General features: G+C 35.3%; 1 protein-coding gene across 6 annotated transcripts in view; it reads right to left on the bottom strand.

Moving 5' to 3' along the window:
* The window catches only part of INTS6 (integrator complex subunit 6), a 101,900-nt gene that overhangs the window by 35,627 nt on the left and 52,761 nt on the right, over positions 1-13,512 (bottom strand). For all 6 annotated transcript variants that reach the window (XM_044926794.2, XM_025262962.3, XM_025262963.3 and 3 more), the window contains 3 exons: positions 10,854-11,037; positions 5,614-5,739; positions 3,791-3,945 (listed from right to left, as the gene is read on the bottom strand). In XM_044926794.2, the coding sequence (XP_044782729.1) occupies positions 3,791-3,945; positions 5,614-5,739; positions 10,854-11,037 (465 nt within the window). The remainder of the gene's footprint in view (positions 1-3,790; positions 3,946-5,613; positions 5,740-10,853; positions 11,038-13,512) is intronic.

Genomic DNA, 13,512 nt, shown 5'->3' with positions numbered 1-13,512 from the left:
ATACTTAAAAATGTAATGCTTAAACTATCAATATGCACAAGAAAAAAAAATAAACACTTCAAAATCTGCACAGGATTAAAGTTTTTTAAGTCTTAAAATCAAATTCATCAGAAAACTTAAATGCAGTATTTTAGGATTAACTAAGTGCTCATTAATTTTTACATCTAACAAGTAGTTAATGTAATTAGAAACCTTCCTAAGGCCACAGTTGTAGCAGGTTAACTACCTGATTTCCAAACTGATGATGCACACTGATCAGTATGAGGTTTTAAATATATATATACTTGTAAATTATTAATCTATAGGTATATAATATATACCAAAATAATATTAAAAAATAGAAAAAACAAATAGACGTTCTACTGGTTTCCTTTGCTATTCCAGTAAACTATTGGTTACCCCTATGGTAAATATGCCCCACTCTGGAGACCCTGGTCTAGAGCTGAAAAAACTGCAATACTTTTAAAGAAAAAAAAAAAAAAAAAGCATGTTATTCAATTCCCCCTCTTTAACAGTCTCCTTCCTAAAAGTCTCACCAAAAGAAGACTGGTGAAGAAAATATGAGCTATGAGGAAATAATGTGAAACTTCATAAATACAAAGGACTCCTTTTAGCTTCAGTTACTATCTATCAGTACATACACTGGTGGCTCCCAAAACTACTGTCTTGGGACCATCTTTCATTTCTCTTCATGTATCTAAACACCTACTGGACATAACCTCAATTTTCTATAGGTCCCTCAAACATAGTACTACCCAATTCATTATTTCACCCCCAAACCACATAACCTGTTCTAAAAACCTAAATGTTATCCTTAATTATCTCCGCCTTACCCTCCATACTTAACTGTCACAAAGACCTAGATTCAGTGATACCACAAATTCTAAGCCACTTAGCAAACACATAAATATGGGGCAGATGCTCACTACTTTAGATGCTGCCCTCTGTCAGTGCTAAATTCTCATCTCTCTGATTTCTCATCTCTTCTATTTCTTACCACTCTAATTCATGCCTTCATAATTTCTTAGACTAGATTTGTACAACTGTATATTTTTAATTAGTATCCCTAATTAGTCAGCCCCCTCCAATCAACCCCATGGCCATGAAATATAAATATAATCATATAATTTTCCTGCCTCAAATTATTGAGTAAAAGTAGCATCCAATCACCTAAAAATAGGGCCAGACTCTTTTGGGTTTTTTTTTTTTTTAAACAAAGAGCCTTGACTGTATGGTCCCTATATGCCTTTTAACTACCACCCCATATACACCCTGTGCTCCAGCCTTAAAAACAACTTGCAGTGGCCCAAAGAAATCACTGTCTTTTCATGCTCCCGTGTTTCATGTTATCCCTGGCTGCTTTTCAGTTTTCTTCCTTGCCTAATGCAAACAAAATTTTGAAGTCTGAACTGGCAAGTACCAACCTCTAAGAGGCTTCTTTCCTGATACACTCTTACCACATACCCCAAACCCACACCAGGCAGTCAGGTACCACCTCATCTGGCCTCTGCTCCACCACTTTGACATGTGGCACACTGGACTCTATCATGTTTATACAGCTGACCTTCCTACAGAAGGTTCCAGATGGGAAGCACTATGTTTTACTTATCTTCTGCTCCTGTACCTGTCACGTACCTGACAAACAGCTTATTGAATCAGTCTATGAAATTCACGGGGTTTTTTTGGATGAAAATACTAAGATCCATTTAATATCCAAAATAATCCTATGAGATAGGAGTTATTATCTTTATTTAACAGATGGTAAATTGAGGCTTAAAGAAGATAATTAACCAAAGACATGGCTAATAACTGGTAGAGCCATAATTCAAATTCAGAACCAGTCTCTAATAAATCACATTTAATTTCAGTATCAGTACCTCTTATATGAAATCCTATTATTTATAGAAATTTAATTTCCCCTCTAATATCCTTCAGTTACTAAAATTTGCCAGTTCTTTCCAATATCTCTTTTTTAACATTCTCTCTTCCAACATCTTAATTCAAACTCTTACTAGCTCTATATTGGGCTTCCCTGGTGGCTCAGACAGTACAGAATCTGCTTGCAATGCCGAAGACCTGGGTTCAATCCCTGAGTTGGGAAGATCCCCTGGAGAAGGAAATGGCAACCCACTCCAGTATTCTTGCCTGGAGAATTCCTTGGACAGAGGAGGCTGGCGGGTTACAGTCCATGGGGTCACAAAGAGTCGGACACGACTGAGTGACTAAGCACAACAGCTCTGTATTAAGTCAACTATAGCAATAGTCCTCTAGGTAAACAGCTTACCTGCCAATTCATCTGCTGATTCTGCTGCATGTAACAACCACCAGATTAATTTTCCTAAAGCAACAGTCTTAGAAATGTCTTCAGTTCTAAGAACCCCACTGAGAAAAGCTCAAATTCCTTAAACTTGCATGTAAAGTCATGAGCAATCTAGTCTATTTAATAGTATTCTCAGTGTCCTACAGACATATTATGAACCACCTATCCTCAGATACTTTCCATTCCTCTAAATTCACCTTGTTCTTTCCTACTTCCATACTTTCAACATTGTTTTCTGTTCCAACTAAAATCCTATCCACATTCCAAAATCCTCTATGGCTTGTAACAATCTGCAATAGACCACTAGAGTAATATTGATAGATAATGCCTGTGATACTGGCTTTGGATCTCTTCCTATGCGGACTCAACATGTACCATATGCACTACTGTAAGTGTTAAATATAACTGAATAAGTAACAATATAATATTTCATACAAATATGATAGCTGTTCTTTCAGAATTCTGAAAGGCTCCAGAAGAGAAATTAAAATCACCAAAGAATCGAGAGCTCTCTAAGGTTAGACTAAAAAACTATCATGGTTCAATCAAAAAAAGGAAGACGATCTCTCACTGAAATGTATAGAAACTTTATTTCATGTACTACTTCATTAAATCCCTAATGAAGAAATATCACAGCTCTTGTATAGAACAAAAGTAAAAAATTATCCTGAAGAGTTGATACAGATTTAAAGTATAAAAGATTTCAAAGAGTTTAACTTAATTCATAAATGACAGCCACATCAAAAGTTATTAAAGACTACTTAAAGATCTTTGAAATAACAATTCTTATCTTCTAAGGGTAACATCAAAAGAACCACTGTCAGGCTCTCCCACAAAATATTCCAGTGTCCTCTGAGTTACTACAAAAAATACTAATCTGAAAAATGTGTATTAACAAGACTGAATAGATATTTGTTAAATTTACCCTATTATTATAAGAACCATATAGTGAATACTGATAATTCATCATGACCACTCAACAAGCCCTACTGTTACTAAAAATAATTCCTATAAATAAGACCAGAAAATCTTTTCTATCTTAAACTTCCAGACTGAGAACACTGAATATAACTAAAACTATGCAAATCAACATGAATTTCTAAGATTAAGTCCTAAATGGCTGCAGGGAAACCATCAAAATTATTTTATAACCATTCATTTAAATTCTGTATTATGTCCCTGAGAACAAAGCCTTATGTTATTTATATATTTAGAATATATATCTATGATTCTGTAATCAGATGCAATAATAAAAACATAAGCATAACTTCAGATTCCAAAGGAAAACGATGCCTCTTTTCTATTATTTTATAATGAACAACACAGTATACTAAAGCAAATAACAGCTTATCATAGCACTTGAACATCTGTCTAATTTCTATACAATAGCCACACCTTTAACTGACAGTAGTACTTAAAGCTGGTATGAAAAGCAGTTACTATTATGAAGTCACAATCTCTGGTACTTACTAGTGTTGGAGAATTTTGATCTGGCCAGAAAGATTCTGGAACAGGCCAGTGACCTATAGGAACCCCAGTTTTAGGATTTGGTCTGACATAAATGAGTTTGTGACAACTGTGCCAAGGCTGCGATCCAAAAGGTCTTGATATATCTGGCTGCCCATCTATAGCAAAGAAATTTTAAAAAGTAAATATCATTAAAGGGAAAAAACATAAGAAGTTAAACTATGTCTAATATTACTTAGTAAAAATATCTTAATACTTGTTCAGTTCTGGATTTTCCTGTTTTTCTTAAACAGTAGAATACTATCACGACTAAGACTTTAAAATTTAGATTAGACCAGAATTCATGAGAGGGTAACATCAGCAAATTTCGACTCTTTGAGTTCCACAATTGAAAGGAGGTCCCACAGCATCCTTTGCTTGCCCAATATACCTCACAGGAAATACTTGCTTAACGAATGACATGTTTCCCCCCACCAGATGATAAGGGCAAATAATCAATTTTTTCATCATCATGCTCAGCTTAGTTAACACTAAGTAACTATGGCTAAATATGGAGAAGGCACTGGCACCCCACTCCAGTACTCTTGCCTGGAAAATCCCATGGATGGAGGAGCCTGGTAGGCTGCAGTCCATGGGGTCGCTAAGAGTCGGACACGACTGAGCGACTTCACTTTCACTTTTCACTTTCATGCATTGGAGAAGGAAATGGCAACCCACTCCAGTGTTCTTGCCTGGAGAATCCCAGGGACAGAGGAGCCTGGTGGGCTGCCGTCTCTGGGGTCGCACAGAGTTGGACACAACTGAAGTGACCTAGCAGCAGTAGCACGGCTAAATAAGTATTTTTTAAAAATCATTTTACCTAAAGCCTAAAAACTAGAACAAAAGTCTAATGTATAAATACAGATTTGAGGCACCTACCTTTAATCTAAAACAATCCTAGAAAATGGGAACTCTCTTCAACAGTACAGCAAACATTTACTGAGTGCCTAATTCTAAGCAAAGTCCTAAAATAATTTTAAAATAAATATATTCCATGTCTAACAATTCAATTCTTTTAAGGTTTCTTTTTTTTAAATTGAACACAGCAATATAATTTATATAATCTTTCCATCTTCTGCTCTCATCTCTATGACCTTTCTCTTCTCCCAGTTACCCACTCTACTGCCTTACCTCTGCCAAAGTGTCATTAACGACTTTCTAATTCTGGTTTTCAGCTATGTCGTACAAGGCAGAGGGTCCAGATGTAAGCCGTCCGTTGGTTCTGGCAAAACTCCTTATACCCTCTGGCTAATATAAATAGTTCATGATCACAGAATATTAGAATAAAGCCAGGCAGGGCTCAGCTAGAGTTAAAAGAATCAAGTTCAATAGCAAAGGCTGGTTTCTCAGTTTTGGAACCACACCAACCATTTGGTTCTGATCAGTCTGATCTTTAGTAAAAATTGTAGCTAAGGAATTAAATAAACACCTAGGGCTGAACACTCTTGTGAATCAAGGGACACGGGAGAGGCACATACGCTGGAGAGAGTCAATGTTACAATACTAAAAAATGAAATACACTATTCTGTTCATGTTTTTTTAAAAAGGGTTTTAGCTCTTACAAATTATCAGGCTATGAACAACCAATATAAAAAGGCAATACGACCAAACCACTATCATACAACCTTGACTTTCCTATTTAATCGTGCCACTTTACCAACAGCTCTTTTGTCATCTTAATAATTTGACCTTGTCAACGTTAAAACCAAATCATAGTAATTTTTCAGTTCTAGCTGAATACTTGATAAAGCAAGTTTAAAATGTCTGTAAGAAAATGACAATAATACCTTCTACAGGGGAAGGATCTGGTCCTGCTTTCTCAAAGTTTATTACTACCCCACTTTGTACTTTCTGCACCAAGGATTCTAGACACTGATTAAGCATTCTTGGAGAACATACAGAGTATGAGCGGCCTGAAACAAAAAAAAAAAACATAAAGTGAACTAGTTAGTTGCAAAAATTGCTACTTTAAGCAAAAAAGAACCATAGTGGGGTTTTTGACAATATTGATTCACAAAAGTTCAGTGGTAAAGTTTGGACTTTTCATTATCTAATGGAAGAGTAACAAAACAAAAAAAGTTATTTTCAATCAACAATTCCATTTTATGAGAGTATGTAAGTTTTTTCTTCTAATTAAAGGTACACAGAAAATAAAAATATTGGTCTGAACAAACCACAATGAAAAAAATCATTACATATATACAATGTATATCACATGAAATGAAAAAAAATTTTTAAGTATATATATAAATATAAAAAACTATTTTCCAACTGAGTTACAATATAATTTATCTTTACTACACATATTGTGGTAAAGTATAGTAACTAACCCCTCAAAATCTTACACCTGCTGAAGAAAAATGTATCACTAAATATTAATGCTAAGGACATAGAAGAAACCCAATAATTATTTAAGTAATCTGCTGGCAGACACCACATATTTTAAGTATTTGCACTTTAAAATAATACACAGTAGCATGTGCTTTTCTGAATTTCAATTGGCTTACATACTTAGAAATTACCTATCTTAAATGAATTTCCCTCTTGAATATTTTAACCTATAAAACTTTTAGTTCAGAAGCATTAAAATGATAGTAATTAAGAAAAAATACCAGTGGAAACATTTCTTTAACAGGGATTTTTCAATAAATACAGCCAGATCTGTGCTGTCCCATACTGCAGCCACTGGCTGTACATGGCTATTAAGAACCTGAAACAGAGCTAGTCCAAATTGAGATGTACAGTAACTATAAAAAATACACACTTCATTTTGTAGACATAAGATGATAATATCTCAATAATTTTAAAACATCAATTTCACATTGAAATATTTTATATATATTTAAATAAATGATTCTATACAAATTAATTTTACCTGTTTTTAGGTTTTTTGTTGTTTTTCTTCCTTTTTTTTTGGTCACACCACATGGCTTGAGGGACTGAACCCAGGCAGTGAAAATGCAGAGTCCTGAGAACTGGATCACCAGGGAGTTCCCTACCTGTTTCTTTTCAATGTGACTACTATAAAATTTATCATTATATATGTAACTTACATATTTGTATGTTCTGATCTAGACCAGTGCTTAAAATCATGACAACTAAAAATCTTTAATCAAACATCCTACAGTGTTATTTGTAATAAGCTCAATATGGAAAAATCCTATTCCTTAACAAATTCAACCAATTACTACCAAACAATGTTATATTATTATACTTGACATATCAAATTACTCGTGTATCAATTTAAACTGAACACGTGATTTGCTAAAGGCTACTCAGAAAAGAGGATATTATCATTAGGCAATAGTGTGATTCAACTCCTCAGAGTCAGCTTTACTTAGGAAAACAAGTATCATGTAACAAATGGTTTACCTGGATGCAACAATGAAAGCCGTAATTATAAAAATACCCACCAATTACTGAGTGTCTGTGCACCCGGCAGTATCCTAATCACTCTATTTCATTAATTTCTCTAATCCTAACAGCAATCATATGGGTTACTTTCTCCACTTTACAAATGAGAAAACTAAAGCACAGAGGGATTAATTTATCCAAGTTAATACAATAGAGCAGCCAAGATTCAAACCCTTACAAGGCATCAGAAACATTCATCTGGATATACCACCTTCTTCCCTCAAAACCATGATGTTAATTTGAAATCAGTATTTAAAATAAGAAAGTTTATATGGAACCACACTTATGAGAAAGAACTGGCAAATTAAAAATTCTTTGAGTCAGTTTAAACACATACATAAAAATGCTGATCATCTTAATACATAAGGTATTTAGGAGATTATATAAAGGCTCAGTATCTTATTTCATGATATTTAAACATATTTTGATGATGTCAATAAAATCAAAAGTTCCTAAATATAAAATTGTGGCAATCCTCTACACTTCTCTAACCTGTGTCATCAACTAACTGATTAGGAAAATATAAGTAAATAAGATATGATTTTAGTATGACATTAAATTACTAACAAAGATATTTTATGAAAATTAGAGAAAAAGTAAATAAACTTGAATCACTTATAAAAATAATAAAAATGCATTAACTCTTTTCAAAGTTAAAGCAAATTTAGACATCTTTACAAAGTGAGCCCATAACCTATGTCATGTTTCTCTTATTCTTTATGTCAAAACTTACCTCTTGGAATGCTTGATACTTTGTACTAAAGGATAAAGTGTCTGAGATCACTCATTATATTTGTGAGAAAAACACACACTTTCAAGCCAAGAAGCTGGTTCACAAAAAATCTTAACACAGCAATAAAGTGGGGGAAAAAAAAAAAAAAAAAACTTTCTCCCTTGGGATTAGGAAGGATTTTAGTATTAATAAAATGGATTAAGACACAAAAGTAGTAATACTAAGTTGGGCAACAGTCCTATTTACGGAAGTTAAGAAAGTTAAATTTATTTAATCTAGAAAAGTACTACAATTTTTATAAAATGCTTTTTATCCTCAATACTTCTACCAACATGTCCATTAGGTATTTTTAAAATCTGATACCATCCTTGCACCTCCCCCCAACCTGCTTCTCCTGAGTAACCATCTCAGTACATAGCATAGCCGTTCACCTCCAATTGTTCAGACCAAGTGAATTACCCAGGAATCATCCCTGATTCCTTCTTCCTGCATTACCCTCAGTCTTTCCTTTCCATCAGACCACCTCTCATCATCTCCAAACATAAACATTTGAGATCAAAGTACTATCCTCTCTCCTAGTCTCCCTGCTTTCATTCCCACCGCTTTACAGTATATTCTCATCTAGCAGTTGAAGTGGTCTTTCAGAAACGGAAATCAATGTCATCTCCTATAAAAAGCCCTCCAGTGACTTCCCATCACACTGGGAAAATAAATAATATTTCAGCCTAAAAGGCTATTCACAATTTGGCCCTTGCCCACCTCTAGAAACTAACCTGTTATTCTCTCCTTTTCCCTACATAAGCTTGTAGCCATATCAGCTTTCCTGTTGCTTCCCAAAATACAGGGCATGATCCTTCTCTTACTATTTCCTCTACAGAGATCTTTGTATGGTTTACTCCGTTATTCTGAGTTCTGTTCAAATGCTAACTAGTCTTACTGCAGTGATTATTTCATAATTTAAACAAATATCAAATCATAGTTTTTACCCCTGGAACTAAAATGTTGTATGTATCAATTATACCTCAATTTTAAAAAGGAGAGAGGGTTGATGAAGACGCTACAACAATCATTTTAAAGGGATTAATATCTTTTATAAAAGAATAATTGTTGCTTTATTTAATTCTTTACACAAAGAGTATAACAATTTCCAAGGACATGCAACATTTTATACTGATTCAAACTGGGGTACACATATCCTTTAGGTTTACGGTAAAAAAGTCACCTCCTTAGAAGACGTCCCAGGAAGACTTGTTCTCTGCCTCACTGCCCCCTGCAATCTCACCCTGTGTCTTTACTTGATAGTAAGCAGAACTCTCTGAAACATGATTTATTCATGTTACAGCATTTTATCTGTCATACAGCCCAAAAATGTAAGCCTTCTCTCTATTGCTCCTGCTGTAGTCCCATGATCAAAAACAGCTAATTGGCATTGAGTGAGTATTCATTAATTAAAGATAATAAAATAAAAATGCTTACAGTGACAATTATATAATTTTTAAGGTATACATTAAAAATAGAATAAAATATTAATCACTTTGGCAACATATGCAAATTTCATTCCAATTTTTCCTTAATGAACATAAATTACTCTATAAAGGAAAAAACAAATGCATACACTATTCTTATCGTTTAAAAATGCACAGAATTGTTAACATGATTGCATATTTGAACAGTACTCCACCAGTGGATGTTAGCTTTTCAGTTATTGCTACTTTTTCGGTGTTTTATCCTCAAAACACTTCTTAGTCAGCATTCATTGAAAATAAAGAAGAAAGCATACTATAAGAAAACGAGTGGCATTTGAGCAGTCTCCCATTACTGCTAGCAGGAGCGTGAAGAAAAGCAAAGTACTACATTAGAAGAGGTTCAGGATGTACGTCTGTGGAAAGCTCCCTAATTCTTTGACCAACTAAGGTTTCTGGGTCACTGAAAGATATCATCAATGGTGATTTCTGAATCTTTTAACTTATCTACTTCACATACCTATCTATGTAGGGTATTCTTTTTCATCTGTGAAATCTGCAGGCTTCCAAAATCCACAGAATATTAGAAGAAAGGCACCTAAAACATTAATTAGACCTTATTTTCCTTTGACTTACACAGCTGGCTATGATGGGATCTCAACAGAGCATGGACAGTGAATGGAGGCTGTGTCACAACCCAGGACACCAATGGAAGAGTGGTGCACCAGACCTGGACATTTTACCATCAATTCCTTAAGAGAGAATGACGATGCACCGTGAAAGCAAGAATACCATGCTTGTCATATTTACTGTGGAAGTCCTGAAGCATGGACAGTGCTTGGTACACAGTAGGCACTCAATGCATATTGATATGAATTTAACCCACCTGTTGTTAACCAATTCCACCATATAGAAGTTCTGAGTCTATTACATCTTCTGTTTCAAGAGTTTTACTAATGTTCACTTAACACAGCTGGTTAAGAGTTCACTACCTGTTTTCCTCTAACCTATCTCACTTCCTCTTTGCCTCTGGGTAAAACTGTACTTAACTAGGCATTAATCATTACATGGACAATGAGGTGATTCTTGAAACATTTTGTCAGAGAAAATAATTCTATGGCATTTGTAAATCATTGGCAATCTTTATAGATAAGAAAATAAGTTTAACAACTTCAAATATTAGCATTTGCTATACGGTTAGAAAAAAATTATCATGCATTATCAGACCCAATAGTATTTACATCTTATTCAACAGATCAAAGACCTTCATCAATGTAGTTTTAAAACCATGTATGTCTAGTAACTTCTAATAGTAACTTGTTAAACAAAACAAACACGGAGTTTTTGAAATGCACATTTTAAAACATTCAGATAAAATCTGCTTAAGTCACTGAATTACTGCCAGCGAAAAACTTACCGCCTGTCACCTCACACATTGGTGTGATTGCAGAGTCATCTAAAGGCACACCTGTCAACTGCTCTGATTCTACGGACATCGTCCCCGGCAACCGCAACACTAATGCAAAGAGTCTCTGATCCCAACGAAAAGGTTCCTTGGTCAATTCACTTCCAGGCAAAGGAGAATTAAGAGGTAAATGAAGCTGAAAGGGGAAAAAAAAAAAAAGATGTCCACACACTATGCCTCCCAAAAAGGCTACATTTATTACACTTACATTGAAACTACATCATGAGTCTCCCATCATTCAAATAAGCTAAAAAACAAAAGCTTATATGTGTATATATATATGAAATAGCACATAAGATATTATTACTTCAGTTTTCTTAAGCTCTACTCTGAAGACCTCAATTGAAAAAAATAAATCTATTTCTGTAATGCTTTTCAGATTTCAGTATAACTCACCACTAGGTGCTGGGACTGCTTCCAAATAAATTGTTTCATTTAATCATTAAAACAAGCCTATGATAAATATCTTAGGATTCCTACTTTCTAGATGTAAATTAAAAAACAAGTCTCAGAGAGAATAAATGATTTGGCCTCCTGGGTCCAAACCAGTTGTTTTTTCTATCACACCACATCTCAAACGTTTCCACAGTTAAATGATTTAAATAGGCTTCATTTCATATGAAACACAGATCTTCCCAGAGCATCTGCTAAAAGTAAGTTGTGTCACTCCAGTTATACTGTAAATGTACCAAAGGAAATGATTCATAACCCATCTAAGTAACAGTAGAGGGTTTAGGGGTTTCTTGCATGTGGTCTTTAACCTATGTCTCTCCCCACCCACTCTAGGACCTCCTCAATCAGAATCTCAGATTCTTAAGAAATCTAAAGCGCTTTAACATGCTTCTACTGTGTACCTCCGTACTAACAGAGTCACAAGGCACCAAGAGACCCAGACCGTAGTCTCATTCGTAAGTAAAGGGGAGAACCAGACAGTGTGAGCCTCATGCCGGAAGGACACAGCATTGAAAGGAGGGAAAGCTGAATCTGAATTTAACCAAGCCTTCAGTTCCAACCCAGTTTACTGGTAGTCCCTCAGGACTCCTGAGGATACACGATCAACTTATCCAGCACCACAGAGAGCAGTCCGTCAAACCCAGAGTGTGGGGCACTCGACAGGACACAGGACCTGGCTTCTCCAGTGAAACCCGCTACTGGGCAGGAAAGAGCAACGAGTGGGGGTGGGGAGGGTGGCCAGACCATTAGAGAATAAGAGACAAAACAAGAGCAAAGGCTTGTGAGACAACTGGGAAAATTCAAAATATATATTACTGGGATTATTAATAACATTAAGTGTGATGATAATACAGTGCTAAGGAAAACAAAAATCCTTATCCCTTATAAAAAAGAATTTTTTTAATGATATGAAATCCCAGATCAGCATACTCAGGGACTGATTTATTCAAATATTGGAGTTTTCTTTAAATACAGAACACATTTTAAAATATCACTTCCAAATTAATTGCCAGAGTTTACACTATTTTTGTCAAAACCAAGATGACTATATCACTTATAGCCTTTCTAATTTTGACCTCGAAAATTTCTGAACTTGATAAATTAGGGGCTGAAGTCACTCTACACTGACTTAAGAACTCAAGTCTCTTCACTGACTTATATCAAACCACTAATAAAAAATCAGATTCAGTGCTAAGAAAAGAGTTCCTAGTGAAGCTCTGCTATAATGGCACCTCTCTCCACAAGACTCATGCCAAGAGAACCTCCTGCAAGATTCCTCTATCAAGTCAGCCAAGACTTCGAGCCCATGGCCAAGAGTCATGAGCTTTTCATCTGGCACTGATCCTACTTTTAAGACAGAAGTTAGAGACGCTCAAAGAAATCTGGGCCAGGATGTTCCCTGAGAAAGGTTTTCTAACCTTAAAGCTTCTGTGACACTTGCAAAACAGCTTGGGAACCCCAAGCCCTTGCTGCTGCCCCCGCCACACCTGCCAGAAGATAAACATCAAGGCACCAGTGGCGCTGGAGGAAGAAGGTTCCAACTGGTAGTGCAGTAGCTCTGGAAAGTAACGGTATCTGGCCCTGGCTCAAGAATCCAGTGGCTAACAGCACTGTAGAGACCCCATGTACAACGATGGACAGGACCGTGGACCCCTACCATGTACATACACCCCCACCCCTAATCAGATAATAATGAGCATTATCTGCTTATTGGCTACATAATGCTAGATCAAGAATGTATTCCAAGTAAAACAAAAGGCCAAGAAGGGTCATGAGTATATTTTACACATAGCTGTATTAATTTTAAAAATGTGTCAAATTTTTATTCATTTTTTTATTTCTTATTATTTCTGCCTTCCATATCACTACCACCCTCATCACCAAAGAGGAGGGAAAAAAATTCCCTGTAACTGAAATGCAGTAGTAAAATAGTAAGGAGTGATGGCAAGCAAACAGGTACAGGAAAAAGATAAAATGCTTTAGCTTAAAAAGTGAATACTCAAGAGAGCTGAATTACTCCAAATTGAAAGTCTACAGTTGAAATTCTAGCAATGTCTCATAATCACAAAGGGAGGTCTTTCTGAATATATGGAAAATCAAGGCAAAGAGCACAGAAATCAAGTAGAAAAATATAAAATCAACCATTAGAAAAATGTGC

Source organism: Bubalus bubalis, chromosome 13 (assembly GCF_019923935.1).
Source record: "Bubalus bubalis isolate 160015118507 breed Murrah chromosome 13, NDDB_SH_1, whole genome shotgun sequence".
In the NCBI taxonomy this organism is placed as follows: Eukaryota; Metazoa; Chordata; class Mammalia; order Artiodactyla; family Bovidae; genus Bubalus; species Bubalus bubalis.
The sequence above is the reverse complement of the archived record's forward strand: the minus strand, read 5'-3'. Positions and strand labels throughout refer to the sequence as shown.